The 14,573-nt window shown below is 59.9% G+C and overlaps 1 protein-coding gene across 1 annotated transcript; it reads left to right on the plus strand.

The window, feature by feature from the left end:
* The first annotated feature begins 688 nt into the window (after nt 1–688).
* ARPC1B (actin related protein 2/3 complex subunit 1B) lies at nt 689–13,598 on the plus strand. Its single transcript, XM_027526440.1, has 10 exons — nt 689–779; nt 7,024–7,100; nt 8,074–8,178; nt 8,607–8,829; nt 9,783–9,890; nt 10,698–10,904; nt 10,990–11,065; nt 11,975–12,180; nt 12,901–12,991; nt 13,294–13,598. The coding sequence occupies exons 2-10, from the start codon at nt 7,037–7,039 to the stop codon at nt 13,330–13,332; spliced, it is 1,119 nt and encodes a 372-aa protein (XP_027382241.1). The 5' UTR covers nt 689–779; nt 7,024–7,036; the 3' UTR covers nt 13,333–13,598.
* Nucleotides 13,599–14,573: the final 975 nt, after the last annotated feature.

Here is a 14,573-nt window from a genome sequence, read left to right on the forward strand (position 1 = left end):
GATAAAGGTAAGTGGGCCAGGTGTGGACATGACATGACATGACAATGTTCCAGGCAGAAAGAACAGCAAGGGTCAAAGCCGGGAGACATGTGGGTGCCTAGAACCTCCTGAGACCCCACACCATCCGCCCATGCCACCTGGTGTCTGGCTGAGCGAACGCTGGGGGAAGGGCCACCTGCCGGTCATCCCTCTTGATGAGGCAGGGGGCAGGGATGGAGAGACCCTCCTGGACCACCTGGCCCAAGACCCACCACATTCAGGCGGCTGCGAGTCCGCTGTAACTTAAGGACCGGAAGCGGTCTGCGGTGGAAAGAGGGTCAGGAAGTGGGCCCTGGGAAGGGGCTGGACCAGCCGAGGGCGGCGCCTCCGTTTTGACGTGAGGACCCCGGCGGCGGGCAGGCGGCCCAGACTGCCCCTGATTGCCCACACGCCCCGCACATGAGGCGACCCGCGGCATCCGCTCCCGGACGGAGGTCTGGTCCCCGCTGGGAGGGGGCCCGAGGCCGACAGAGACGGGCGCCCCTCGCCGAAGCTCCGTCTCCCCGACAGACAGGCGGAGAGCAGAGCATGCTTTCCGGACGGCCCGTGTGGGCGCGGCCCCAGGCCGGGAGGGAGGGCAGGCCCGGGGCTCCCCGCCCGCCGCCCGGCCCCGCCCCGTCCCCACGGGGCTGAGCCCGGAGGCCCCGCCCCCCGCCCACGAGGAAGTGGCCGCGCAGCGCGGCGCCCAGAGCCGGTTCGGCGCGTCGACTGCCCAGAGTCCGCGGCCGCGGCGCCCCGAGGTGAGGGGGGCGCGGGGGCAGCCCGGAAGGGCGGGATCGAGGGGAGCGCGGGGAGGGGGCGCGTGCAGGTGGGGAGGGCGTTGCGGGGGGGTCGCCAGGAGATGGGGGGCCGCGGGGAGCTCAGGGACGAGAAGGGGCACTGAGGGCCCCCCTGGACGTGAGCGGGCGCGCTCGGGGCGCGGGGTGCTGGCGGGTGAGCGACCTCCTTCGGGCGAGGGCGCCGCAGCGCTCCCCACACTCCGTGCCTTCGGGGCGCGCGGGTCCGCGCGTCCACCTCCGCGCCCGGCCCTCTCGGCCTCCCCTCTCTCCCGTCCCCCCACCCCTGACTCTGCCCGGCCGTCGGTGGTCCCCGTTATTTCGAGCCGGAGGGCCCCCACGCCCAGTCACTTCCCCTCCATCCTTCAGCCTTCCGGGTTCCTCCAGCGGGGAAATGAGCTGGCGCCCCCGCCCGCCTCGCCCCTCCCCTCTCCCTCCTTCTCTCCCGGCCCCCAGCCCGCCCCCGACCCCGGGGCCAGGTCGAAGGGGTCCGATGCGGTGGGGGGTTGCCCGGGTCCGGAAGGCGGACCTCCTGAGCTCGCGGGCGCTGGACCGCCGCGTTCCGAGCGGCCCCTCTCTCTCCGGCGGCCCAGGGGCCGCGGCCAGGACTGGGGCAGGGCCGGGACCTCGGGGCGGCGACGGTGACACAGAGGTTTACTGGCATGAAGCAGCCTTAGCGGGCCCGGTGCAGTCGCGGAGCTGGAGGGCTCTCCGTTTCATCTGGGCTGTCCCGGGAACCCCTCCCGCCTGGCGGCCACTGCTACCCGGTGATTAAGAGCACCCTGGCTGGCAAGGTCTTCCAGACCAGAAGCTGCTAAGAGCGCCAGGGTCTTCCTTCACTGGCCACTGACCTTAGCAAGCCGCCTAACCGCCCTGGGCCACAACTTTACTTACCTGGAAAATGAGGAACTTTCAAGCTGGGAGGCTTACATGTGATCATGTGTGTAAGACACTTGGCAGCGTGCCAGACACACACACGGGCTAAATGTGCGCTGTTATTGTCCTTGCTTTTATTATAAGGCCTGCCTATAAGCTTATCACCTCTGAGATTTAGGGTCAGAATCCCACACGGTGCCATTTTAGGCTCTGGGTGACTTGGCGCAGTTTGCTTTTTGTCTGCATCCATTTCCTTCTCTACAACATGAAGGTTAAAACAAACACTAGAAGAGTTCTTGGGCTTCTCTTAGGGCATACAAGAGAATGTATGTCAAAGTCCTGGGTAAATTCTGGGCATTTAAAGAAGCCAAGTAAATTAGTTACGTATGTGTATGTAATCCACATACATCTTATCCCAACGTGTTCGCTGTTTCTCTTTCCATGTTTGTAGTCATCTGCATTTTTCTGTCTTGTCACCATTATAAAGAGAGTTACTATGAACATGTTTGCTTTAAAAAAAAAAAAGGCAGTGGCTGTGTTTTTTAGCATTGAAATGAATTTATGCCACAAAAAAATGTTAACAATTTTTAAGTTCCTGTTAATGTTATTTTGTTCCATTTGTTTCCACCTGGTTGGTTTGGAATCGGATGTTACCAAACTGCCCTTCAGAGAGACTTACAAATCAGCAACAAATGAGAATTTCTCCATAGTCTTGCCAGCATTGAGTTTCATGTGTTTGGGGGTTTTGTTTGGTCTGTATTCTTTTAGCTAAAGTTTTATGGTGCCTTAGGATGATTTTCACTTGTCTTGCTTGACTTGACTTTGCCTGGCTTGTAAGACCTCAGCAGTGGAGTTGGGGAGGAGGGATCGGTTGGTCTGTTGGGGTGACTAGGGTTGTTCCACACACAACAGGAAGTTGAGTAACAGCTCAGCACCAGTGCAAAATGGCTTGCTGGCAGCTCCCTCGGGTGGCTGAGCTGGGTGGGGACTTCCCTGAGTGTCTGTAGAGCAGAGTTCTTTGCTCCAGGCAGCTCCTGCCTAGTTCAGCCTCAAATGCAGCCAAACCTCTGGATGCAGAAAAGGCCGGGCTGGCAAAGCTTCTCTGGAAGCAAGACAGGACGTACACCCAGTGCCTCGTCCAGCCCCAGCCTTTTCTGGACAGAGATGTGGGGAAGCATTGGCAGGGAGCACCCCGTCAGTATCGAGAGAATCGGGATGTGAACCCAGCGTGTAGGGAAGAGACGTGAGGCTTGAGACCCTTGGCTGAGCAGCTGGGAGCTTCACCTGGTTTGCTTTGCTTTGGAAGGGAGCTGTATTCTCCCCAGATCCTCACAGAGGACCTTTTAAATGAAAGATCCCCAAGCTTTTCTGATCATGGACCCTATCAGGAAAAAGCCTTGAGCACATACTCCCCAGTAAATATTTACAAGTTGCATATATGTACCAGTGAAATAATAGGGCTGGTCTGTAAGGAATAAACTAAGATAGATGTGATTCATTCATGCAATCACAGTCAAGGAATATTTACTGAGCACCTACTATGTGCTGGGCACTCTGATTGGTACTGGGGAAGCACTTACAAACAAAACAAATACCCCTGCGCCCATGGAGTGTATGTCCCCACCCTGGTATGTGGTCCTTGGCACCCCCTGCCTGGACACCCAAAGCTCCTCCAGCCTTCAGGCTGCTGTCCCTTCCCTGCACCCTCAAACCCCAGCCCTGGGTGATTCCCCCATCCATTCATCCTGAGCACCACCATATGCCAGACACGGGGGAAGTGCTACCTGAAGCACAGAAAGATCCTGGCTCCAGGTTGGTAGCGGGCAGCTTGGAGCCAGTGGGGTAGCGGTGGAGTAGGGGGAGTCTGTTGGGGTTTGGCCATGCTCCCCCAGACTCACTGTTTCCAGGGTGATGGGGGCATGGAGCACTAGTCATGGGGTCCCAGTTGCAATGCCATCCCCAGGGTCCTCTCCTCTCTCTTTGTCCTCGACAAGCAAGTGGGTCCACAGAGCTGGCTCAGAGGCAGGGTCACAGGGATAAGTGGGTAAGTGTCCCCGGGGCCATGGCCTCATCCCGCCTTAGTCTCCACCAGAAGGCAGCACTGCAGCATTGCCTTGTCCACATCCTTGGGCAGAGCAGCCCCCAGGGCACTTTCCTCTGGGGTGACTGGCGAGCAGTGGCACCCACCCCCAGCCCCTTGGCAGGGCGGAGATTTCCCTGGGAATGATGAAGGCACAGTTCCTATGGCTGGTGGCCTGGTGTGAAGGCTGCTTTCCTGGGTCTGATCACACAGAATGATCCCCTGACCCAGGAGCCAGGAGGCTGAGCCCCAAGGCTACAGTGGCTGGAGAAGCCACACCCCTCCCTGGGCTCCCACTTCCTCAGTTGTAACATGTGGGGGTTGGGAGGCCCTGCTGGCTTCAACTGCTTTGCAGAAGTTATGAAAAAGGGGAAACACGTCTGTCTTCCTCTTTCCCACTCCTTTCAGCTGCACCCCCTCGCTGCTTTAAGGTGTGGGTTAGTAGACGAGGGAGTATCCCATCTGAATTTATACTGAGGTGTGACTCGCTGACAGGTGTGCTCTGAGCCTGCCTGTCCCACTGCGCTACCGTACCTCCCTCTCACACTGAGAAATTTTGGGTCCCAGGAAACAAATGGCCAGGGCTCCCCGAGTCCTCTCAGCTGTGTTATCTGTCCTCTGCAGACCCAACCTCTCCATCTTCATAGCCTGAAATCCTGAAATGTCACTAGACTGTTAGGAGTCCGGCCCACAGGTCTGGACACTGTCACCAAGAGCCCACAAGGGCAGAGGTACCCGGCCACACAGCAGGACTGGGACAGAACCAGGAAGTCAGGTTCTGCTCTGAGTCCCCAGGACGCCTGGGGCTGCAGCCATGAGGCTTCTTTCCTTCTGGGCCACCTAGGGTGAAGGGCTCCAGGATGGTCAGCCTCCCCTGGAGTCAGGGCCAAGAAGAACACGGCTGGCGTTTGAAAGTGGGCATCTAACCTTATACCTCCACCCCCCACCACCACCACTGGTGACCTAGGGGAAAGTAGGGCAGATAAGCACAGCTTAGCGGACAGGCCTGGTGCACCCACCCTGCATCTTGGCATCTGCGGTGTAGACATGGATGACCCCCTGCCTGCCCAGCCCGGATGCAGCAGAAGCACTGGGGAAACCCCGTCTGGCCCGCTGACCTAGGCCTGTGGCTCCCAGGCACCACTTCCGGGGTCTTTACTGTACACAAAAGAGGCCTTATAAGGAGACAGAGGCTGGGGAGGCAGCTGCCCTGGGAGCTGCGTGTTCGTGTTTGTGTGTGCAAGGCTGAGCACACGTGTGTGTGTGGGAGCAGTCATGCGTGTGCAAGGCTAACCATGCACGAACGTGTGTGGCCTCAAGCCTGGCTGTGAGTGTCCACTTTCTTTCTTAGCAAAGGCTGCCCGAGGACCCACTGGGTCTGGGGCTGAGAGACCAGGTGGGCCCTGCCCCGTCCTGTCTGTGCACCTGTGCGCGCCTGGCCGCTGCTGCCTTGGGAAATTTGCAGGACTTCCTGCTATAAATTAAAGTGGGATTTGTGGTCGCTGAGCACCAGAGTCCCCAGCATCACAGTGGGTGACACCGCAGCTCGATAGGCCCCAACTCAGCGCTGTTCCTCCCTCAGGGGTCTTGGCTGAGACCCCTGCTGGGGGCAGAGAGAGACCCCAGGGTTCCAGCAGCAGCCAGGGCCATCAGGGCTCAGGCCTGGGCTGAGAAGTGGCCTTCCCAGGGCCCAGCCTTGGGCCACAAACCTCCCGGTCAGATGGGGGAGGTGGCTGAAGGCCTGGGGACACCCAGACATGGGGGGGTGGGGGTGCTGCAGGTCTGGGCAGGTGGCCTCCCCCCCTAAACCACCGCCTCCACAGCCGTCATCTGGGGTTCAAGTTGAGAATACAGGAGGGCTTAGAGCTGGTGAATACAGAGCGCTCAGGAAATGTTGCTTGGCCTTTTTTTTTTTTTAACATTTAAAAAAATAACTTACTCAGGCTGGATGCTAATGGCAGTAAACAACTGTGTTCATCAAATATTTATCGAGCACTTATATGTGCCAAGCATTTAGGCGCCGGGGATTGCAGTGCGAACAAGATGGCCAGAAGTATATGTCTCCATCAAGCGAGTTACATTCCAGCAGGGGAAAAAGACACCGCAGAATAAAGGAGGACAATGCAACCTGTGCTCAGTAGGGTTATCTGAGGGGAAAACAAGGGACTTGAGAGTCCCTGGGACTGCAAGGAGATCCAACCAGTCCATCCTCAAGGAAATCAGTCCTGAATATTTATTGGAAGGACTGATGCTGAAGCTGAAACTCCAATACTTTGGCCACCTGATGTGAAGAGCTGACTCATTGGGAAAGACTGACCACGGGAGGATAAGGGGACAGCAGAGGATGAGATGGTTGGATGGCATCTCTGACACGATGGACATGAGTTTGAGTAGGCTCCGGGAGTTGGTGAAGGACAGGAAGGCCTGGTGTGCTGCAGTCCATGGGGTCGCAAAGAGTTGGACACAACTGAGCAACTGAACTGAACTGGGAGAGTCTGGGGCTGGGGCGGGCGGCAGCCTGGCTTAGAAAGTGGCCTTGGACCCAGACTTGAATGGCAGTGGGGAGGGCGGGAGCCATGTGGGCATCTGGGATAAGAGCTTTGAAGGCTGAGGGAACAGCCTATGCAAAGGCCTGAGGTGCGTGTGTCCAGGATCAGCCCCCGCTGGGAGGCCCACCCTGCACAGGTGAAGCACGCCGAGGGCCAGCACATCCATTCTAGACCAAGAGTTGCTGTTTCATGAACACCTACTATGTGCCAGGCGTGATGTGTTGTCTTATTTCACCCTCTTAAATCTCCGGGAAAGCGGGGGAGGGCAGGATTCCTATTTCCATTTTGCAGATGTGGAAACCGAGGTTCAGAGAGGGCGAGTGACGTGCCGGGGTCACACAGCTGGCAAGCAGCGTGGCTGGGCTCCACCCAGGGCTCCCTGTGACTCTGGGAGGCTGAGGCGGGGAGGGAAGGGGTTCAAGTTCACTTTGGGTCTTTCCAGATGAGTAGGAGTTTGCTGGACAGAACGGGGGGAGCATTTGGCGGCATGGAGAGGGTTAGCACGTGGAACTGGCCTCCCAGGACCATCAGGCTTGACCTTCCCTGCAGAGGGAAAAGAGCACACGCGAAGGCCAGCAGGCCTGGCGTGCTCCTGGAGGGGGACGGCGCTCCACCCGCAGGGAAACTGAGGCACAGGTGATGACACCCTCCCCCGAGGCCAGAAGGGATGCTGACCTGCATTCCCTCCCTGTCTTGGGCACAGAAGCCAAGCAGCCATGGCCTATCACAGCTTCCTGGTGGAGCCCATCAGCTGCCACGCCTGGAACAAGGACCGCACCCGTGAGTCCCCGAGGCTCCCTGTGCCAGCTGCACCCCTGCTTCACCCCTGACCCTGAGATCCTGAGTGTCAGGAGAGAAGGGACCCCAAGCAGGGCAGCCAGGCGAGCGGGCCTTGAGGGTCAGAGACCAGAGGGCAGCCCCGCCTGTGCTGGGCACTACTGTGGGCGCAGGGCAGGTAGCCTGTCCTCTGCTCGTGAGGGTTTGGGGGTGGGAAATGTGGCCTGCAATGAAATGAGCTCCAAGGGAACAAGCAGAGTAAGGGGAAAGCGAAAGGGTGGCCCGTGAGGCCTTTCGGGGGAGGTGGCATTTGCACGGAGACCCGAAGGAAGTAAGGAAAGTCAGCATGCAAAGGAGGTGAAGGAAGTCAGCGTGCAAAGGCCAGGGTGGGTGCAGCGACCCCAAGGGTCATCAGGAACAGCCCAGAAACCGTGGCTGGAGCCTAGTATCCCCAGGGGGCAGAGCTGGGTGGGGGCGGGGGGAGGCAGGGAGAGCTGCGTGGCTGGAGCCTAGTATCCCCAGGGGGCAGAGCTGGGTGGGGGCAGGGGGAGGCAGGGAGAGCTGCGTGGCTGGAGCCTAGTATCCCCAGGGGGCAGAGCTGGGTGGGGGCGGGGGGAGGCAGGGAGAGCTGCGTGGCTGGAGCCTAGTATCCCCAGGGGGCAGAACTGGGTGGGGGCGGGGGGAGGCAGGGAGAGCTGCGTGGCTGGAGCCTAGTATCCCCAGGGGGCAGAGCTGGGTGGGGGCGGGGGGAGGCAGGGAGAGCTGCAAGACTGCCTTAGGGATGTTGGGGGTAGTGGGCACAGGTAAGGAGTGGCCAAGTCCTGGGGAGGTGTCCCAAGGAGGAGGCCGTCCAGCGGGACCTGAGGCAGAGGAGAGGCCAGTGACGAAGGACAAGGTACTGCCCAGGTGGCCCGTGAAGAGGGGGACTCGTGGCAGGGAAGGGGAGTCTGAGCACGTCCGCCCGTCTCTCCTGCAGAGATCGCTATCTGCCCCAACAACCACGAGGTGCACATCTATGAGAAGAGCGGGAACAAGTGGGTCCAGGTGCACGAACTCAAGGAGCACAACGGGCAGGTGACAGGTGGGTTGGGCTGCTGGGATCACCCTCTTGAACGAGGGCAGGGCAAGGCAGAGCCAGGCCGTCCACCTACTCTTAGGTAGGAGAGTTCAGGTTGCAAGCATTGATGAGAGAACCCTGATTCAGACTGGCTTAAGTTATAAAGCAGTTACATGGATGGGTTCATGTTACTGAAAAACACAGAAGTTTGAGGGCTTCAGGAAAGGCTTGATCCAGCACATCAGCATTACCAGGGACCCATTTCTATTTTTGTCTCTTGGCTTGGCCTTCCGGTGTGTTTACTGATAGCTGAGAGAGCTGTAACACCCCCAGTGAACTCTAGCAGCACTCCCTGATTCAATCCTGATTGTGACCTCGAAGCCCCTCTGTGGATACTGTCGAGCCACCTCTGCTTGGATGGCCCCAGCCTAGTCCTTCCTCCCACCCCACAGGCATTGACTGGGCCCCAGATAGTAACCGCATCGTGACCTGTGGCACAGACCGCAACGCCTACGTGTGGACGCTGAAGGGCCGCACGTGGAAGCCCACGCTTGTCATCCTGCGCATCAACCGCGCCGCTCGCTGTGTGCGCTGGGCCCCCAATGAGAAAAAGTTCGCTGTGGGCAGTGGCTCCCGTGTCATCTCCATCTGCTATTTCGAGCAGGAAAATGACTGGTGGGTGCCTGGGCGGGGTCAGAGTGGGTTTGGAGGGACCTGGGGCTTCAGACCAACAGGTGGTGGGACAGGAGGGTCCCACAAAGCCACTAGGCGGGGAGTCAGGACCCTGTTCACAGGACCCGAGAAGGGTGTCCTCTCCAGCCCTTGGCAGTGAGGCGAGGGGCTCTCTGCACAGCGCCTGGCCCTCCCCGAGCCCCCTCTAGTAATAAGGGTACAAGCCACACCAGGGCCGCCTCTGCGGGCATCACACTAAGCCCTGTACGCAGTGACCCTGCGGCTCCCCGGACTGGGCGTCTGCTACCATCCCTGGTGGTGGTGGTGGTTTAGTCGCTCAGTCGTGTCCAACTCTTGCGACCCCGTGGACTGTAGCCCGCCAGGATCCTCTATCCAGGGGATTCTCCAGGCAAGAATACTGGAGTGGGTTGCCATTTCCTTCTCCAGGGGCTCTTCCCAACACAGGAATATGAACCTGGGTCTCCCGCACTGCAGGCAGATTCTTTACCGACTGAGCTATGAGGGAAGCCCCGCTGCCATCCCCACTTTCCAGCAAAGCCCTGAGGCAAATCATCTGCCCACGGCACCAGCCGTCATGCTCCAGGGCCCACTCACGAGTTCCAGCCACGTCACGACCTTCTCCCCTGGGTCGCTGAGGCAGAGGCCGGGCGGGAGCTCGGACTGGGGTCCGAGAGATTCGAGTTCAGGTCCCACCCTGACCAGTGAGCAGACTTCTCCTTAACCTGGCGGCCCCAGGGTAGTTGCGAGGTTGAAAGGTGACCAGCGTGGTGCTCCTATCCAGGGAGGGACCCAGCTGGCCTGGGCCCTTCCCTCCTGGGACCTCTGTGGTCTGCAGGGCCCAGTGGGAGCCTGGAGCCCGAGGCGCTGAGGTCCGAGGGCGCTCACCTGTCTGTCCCTCTCTCCCCTGACACCTGTGTGACCGCCGCCGTGTCCAGGTGGGTGTGCAAGCACATCAAGAAGCCCATCCGCTCCACCGTCCTCAGCCTGGACTGGCACCCCAACAGCGTGCTCCTGGCCGCCGGCTCCTGCGACTTCAAATGCCGGTGAGAGTGGGGGCCCCGCCGTCAACACAGGACTCATCGGGGGTCGGAGGGTGGTGGGGAGCCCTGTCACAAGAGCCCCGCCTTCCAGACCAGCTCTGCTGCCAGCGGGTGACCTGGGCCTCAGTCCAGCTTCTGTGAGGTTTTGCTCTTTGAAGGATTGTTCCTGGGTCCTCTGTCTGGCCTATGGGGAGTCTTAGAAGGACATACACCTTTGCCACTTTTTAATGTCAGCAGGATCCCTTTTCTAGGCCCTCCTGTCCTCATTAGAACCTCCCACTCCTTCAGCTTCCTGATTTCCATCTGAGGGAAAAAGAGTGGGTGTTTTTATTCACACTGAGATATAAATGACTGAGGCTGGGACGATCTCTGCCTTGTCATCTTAAGACCTGGAACACAGAGACTCCAACTGCCACTGGCTGTTTCTCATTTTGGGCCCAGCACCCCTGAGTCTCCCAAGGCCTCTGGCTCCCAGCTCCAGGCAAGATGGCCTGCGTTTCTGAATCGCCCCTGGGCCGTGAGGCTACAGCAGGCACCAGAGGCCCCGGGCACGGAGCGGATACGGTCCTGAGAGCTCCCAGGACTTGGAGCTGGGAGACGTCCTGGCCCCACTCCATTGCACAAGTGGGCACTGAGGCCCAGACTTCTCCAAGCATGAAGGCGCAGGTCGTGAAAAGCCAGCCCGGGTACCCACAAACTCAGCTAGGTGCTCTGGCCTCAACAGGCCAGTTTGGGAGAGCGGGGCAGTGGGGGGTCCTTCTTGGGTCCCTCTCAGATCCCATCCATCCCCTTTTCTGCCTCTCCCGGCAGGATCTTCTCAGCCTACATCAAGGAGGTGGAGGAGCGGCCAGCACCCACCCCGTGGGGCTCCAAGATGCCGTTCGGGGAGCTGATGTTCGAGTCCAGCAGTAGCTGCGGCTGGGTGCATGGCGTCTGCTTCTCGGCCAACGGCAGTCGTGTAGCCTGGGTCAGCCACGACAGCACCGTGTGCCTGGCTGATGCTGACAAGAAGATGGCGTGAGTACGGGTCACCCGAGTTGGGGTGCGCCCCGGCACCGAGAACCAGGAGCCAGCGTGGCTGACATTGCGCTCTCTCTCTCAGCGTCGCGACTCTGGCCTCTGAAACGCTGCCGCTGCTGGCCGTCACCTTCATCACGGAGAGCAGTCTGGTGGCAGCGGTAAGGAGGGGGCCTGGGAGAGGGGCTGGTGACAGCAGGTCTCCCAGGGGCCCCAAGATGCCCAGGCAGCCCTCAATTTGTCCCCGCTCGTGCCTCTCCTGCCTCCCTCCCTCCCTCCCATCCATCCATCCATCCGTCCATCTATATCTCTATGCGGAATAGGTGGGGTTACACTGGGGTGACAACAAAAATTCCCAAAGGCACCAACTGCAGTGGCCTAACACGGGAAATGTTTGCTTCTTGCTCACTTTGTTTGGTCTGGGTGCTGGGAGCGGGGCTCTGTCTCCCATCTGGAGACAGGGGAAGTGGGGAGATATGCCCTGGGCCAGACCTTCCTGCTTTTACATTTTATTGGCCAATGGAAATGACAGGGCCACACCGCACTCAAAGAATGGGTGTTTGTGGTGGGCAGGGGCGGGTGGGGGTCCTACCGTGTGTCCAGAAAGGTGCCACTCTTCCTCCGTCCCTCCTGCCCAGCTCTGTCAAGTCTCTCTTCAGGCCTCAGCAAACTTACTGGGGTCCCGGAGGGATCAGGCCCACTTTACCTAGGGAAGGGTCCCGTGTCTCCCCCAGAGCACATGTGACTGGATGGAGCGGGGCTGCTGGCCTCCCAGGGGAGTCCCAGACCAGCTTTCTCAACCGGATGCTGGCCTTGCGGGCAGAGGGGGCCGCTCTTAGGTGCTCAGCCCCAACATCTGGCCCCTGTTACTATAGCCGGGGTCCCTGAGCGGGCATCGGCTGCCTGGCGCTACACCCACGCCCTGCCTCCGGCTCCCCCTGGATTGGTGGCCAGGGGTGCCTTAGCCTTGCACCTCCCCCAGGGCCTGGGGTTCCCCTAGAGGAAAATGGGGGCGCTGCGCCTGCCCTGGCCAGCGCTCCAGTGGCACCCCGCCCTGCCCTTCGCCGCAGGGCCACGACTGCTTCCCGGTGCTCTTCACCTACGACAGCGCCGCGGGGAAGCTGAGCTTCGGTGGGCGGCTGGACGTGCCCAAGCAGAGCTCGCAGCGCGGCCTCACGGCCCGCGAGCGCTTCCAGAACCTCGACAAGAAGGCGAGCTCTGAGGGCAGTGCGGCGGCGGGCGCCGGCCTGGACTCGCTGCACAAGAACAGCGTCAGGTGGGGGCGGGGCCTGGGGGCGGGTCCACTTAGGAAGGCGGGTCCGTCTCTTCCGGCGGCGGGACTAGTATCAGGCGGTGGGCGAGCAGGCAGCCTCCCTCTGCGGCCCCGGGACGGTGTGGGACTGTCGCAGGGCCGGGTGTGCGGGTCTGGGGGGTGGCCGGGCAGCGACCCACGGACTCCTAGCGGGCGGGGCCTGAGCCTCAGCGGCTCTGGGGGTAGAACCTGGCGGGGAGGCGCGGAATGGAGAGTGTGGCAGCGGTCTCCTCGAAGAGCTAGGTGGGATCGGAGCGAGAGACCCTGAATCCTGCCAGCCGTGGGTGTCCGACCCGTGGCAGATGAGAGAGCACGGCCAGGCCTTGACACTTGTCTGTTAAGCCCTCCTGTGGCCGCCGGGTCCCATGTCTTCAGACCAGACCGCTTTGCCTGCCTTCCAAGGCTCTCTGGAACTAGCCCCGCCTCCTCCCAGCCCCACCTTTGGCTGCTTCTCATCAACAACACCGTGTTGTCACTGACTCCCTGGGCGCACGTCCCCTGCCCACGCCGCCCTGTGTCCCTTGCACACAGGCTGCTGCTTGCCCCTAGAGCAGATTCGGGAGCCCTGTCCTCTGTGATCCTTCCCAGCCGGGCGCACACACCTCACAGAAGCGGGCTCCCCCAGCAGTCGGGGGGCTCCTGGAGGGCAGGGTGGGATCTGTAAAGCCCTCCTTCTCTTTGCAGCCAGATCTCGGTGCTGAGTGGGGGAAAGGCCAAGTGCTCGCAGTTTTGCACCACCGGCATGGACGGCGGCATGAGCATCTGGGACGTGAGGGTGAGGCCTGCCCTCCACCCCTGCCTCCCCCCAGGTCCCCAGGGCGGGCCCCCTACCCCCCACCTTCTCCCTGGCAGCCACCTGGACACTCCAGCCCTTCGTCCCTGCAGAAGGGCCCCTCAGTGGAGTGAGGACCCCTTGGCACCCTCTGCAGCACCTTCCTTCAGGGCTGGGATTCAAACCCAGATCGCCTGACCCCAAAGGCCAGGTTCTGTGTCTGGCACCAGGTCCCTGCGGGTGGTGGTGGGGTGTCTACAGGACAGCTGAGAACCAACCTGTCTGTCCTGCTTGTCTCCTCCCAGAGCCTGGAGTCTGCCCTGAAGGACCTCAAGATTGTATGACCTGCGAGCAGTGTGCTGCCCTTGGCCCAGGCTGAAGAAGCGGGTCGGGGAGGCTGAGGCCGCTTTGTTGAGTTTCTAGGGTACCGGGTGGGGTCCCCACCGGGGCTGTTCCCGCAGGAGGGGAGGGACGGGAGGCTGCTTCTTGGCTCTGGAAGGAACGATTGTCTTTTTCTTGAAGAAATGCTTTAATTGTAAAAACTGTTCTCAAAGCACTCGTGGTCATGAACTGCTTCAGAACATGAAGGTAATAAAAACGCAACTGTAGACACGCTGGCCTGTGTGTCTGGAGGAGGGGTCAGTCTGGGCAGGGCACTGGTAGCTTCCTGCCGTTTGCCAGCACAGCTGATCTTCACACAGAGGCGGCTCCCCTGTGGTTGCTTCCTGCCGCAGTCCAGCTTGGGAGCTGCCAGGGTCACTCACTCAGCAGTCAGATGCCAAGAGTGGTGACTGTACACTCTGGGCTGGTTCTGGGCTTTAAAGGAAATTACTGTTTCTCTATTTGATGTTTGAGGTTGGTTTCTAATAACTGCTCATTTTTTTAGGACCTATTTTACTGGGTTTTTTAAATCACATGGTTTTTAGTCTAGGTAATGCGTTACATCAATAGATCTTCTAACGGTGAACTAGGCCCACATTTACAGGAAAAATGGTACCTAAAGGTGGCTTCTCTCCCACTGTCCTGGGGCCTCTCTGTTCTCAGAATAACCTCTGGAGTTGGAGGACACCCACGGATTTTTTAAATCAGGAAATAAAAATCAGGCTATATGGTTCCCCATGTGCCTGTGTGATCAGCCGCATCTGACTCTGTGACCCCATGGATGGTAACCCTGTCCATGGACGGCTCCTCTGTCCATGGGATGTTTCAGGCAAGAGGACTGAATGCGGCTGCTATTTCCTTCTCCAGAGGCCCTTCCCACCCAGCAATCAGACCTGCATCTCTGGCATCTCCCACCTTGGCAACCAGGTTCTTTACCACTGCACCACCTGGGAAGCCCCCCAGCTCCCCATTATTCTTGAGCAAACCTGTGCCTGGCACCTGTTCACCACTCAGGAGGCTGCTGTTTGGGAAGTGGCGCCCCTTCCAGAGGGCTGGCCGCATAGTAAGATAGGCACTGTGGCGGAACCCACGTGACTGAGCCAAGCCTGGGTTTCCCGACCGCCACCCACCGCGAACGAGGTAGTAACAAGTAAGGCCAAGCAGTAGTGCTGGGTGTTGGGTCGCTTCCTCCCAGCACTGAAAT

The sequence above is a fragment of the Bos indicus x Bos taurus genome, chromosome 25, assembly GCF_003369695.1.
Source record: "Bos indicus x Bos taurus breed Angus x Brahman F1 hybrid chromosome 25, Bos_hybrid_MaternalHap_v2.0, whole genome shotgun sequence".
In the NCBI taxonomy this organism is placed as follows: domain Eukaryota; kingdom Metazoa; phylum Chordata; class Mammalia; order Artiodactyla; family Bovidae; genus Bos; species Bos indicus x Bos taurus.

Excerpts from the sequence above, each read along its gene's own strand:
- ARPC1B (XM_027526440.1), top strand. The coding sequence starts at position 7,037 with ATGGCCTATCACAGCTTCCTGGTGGAGCCCATCAGCTGCCACGCCTGG. Across the intron at positions 7,101-8,073 it reads CTGGAACAAGGACCGCACCC|AGATCGCTATCTGCCCCAAC; the intron begins GTGAGTCCCCGA and ends TCTCTCCTGCAG. Across the intron at positions 8,830-9,782 it reads TTCGAGCAGGAAAATGACTG|GTGGGTGTGCAAGCACATCA; the intron begins GTGGGTGCCTGG and ends CGCCGTGTCCAG.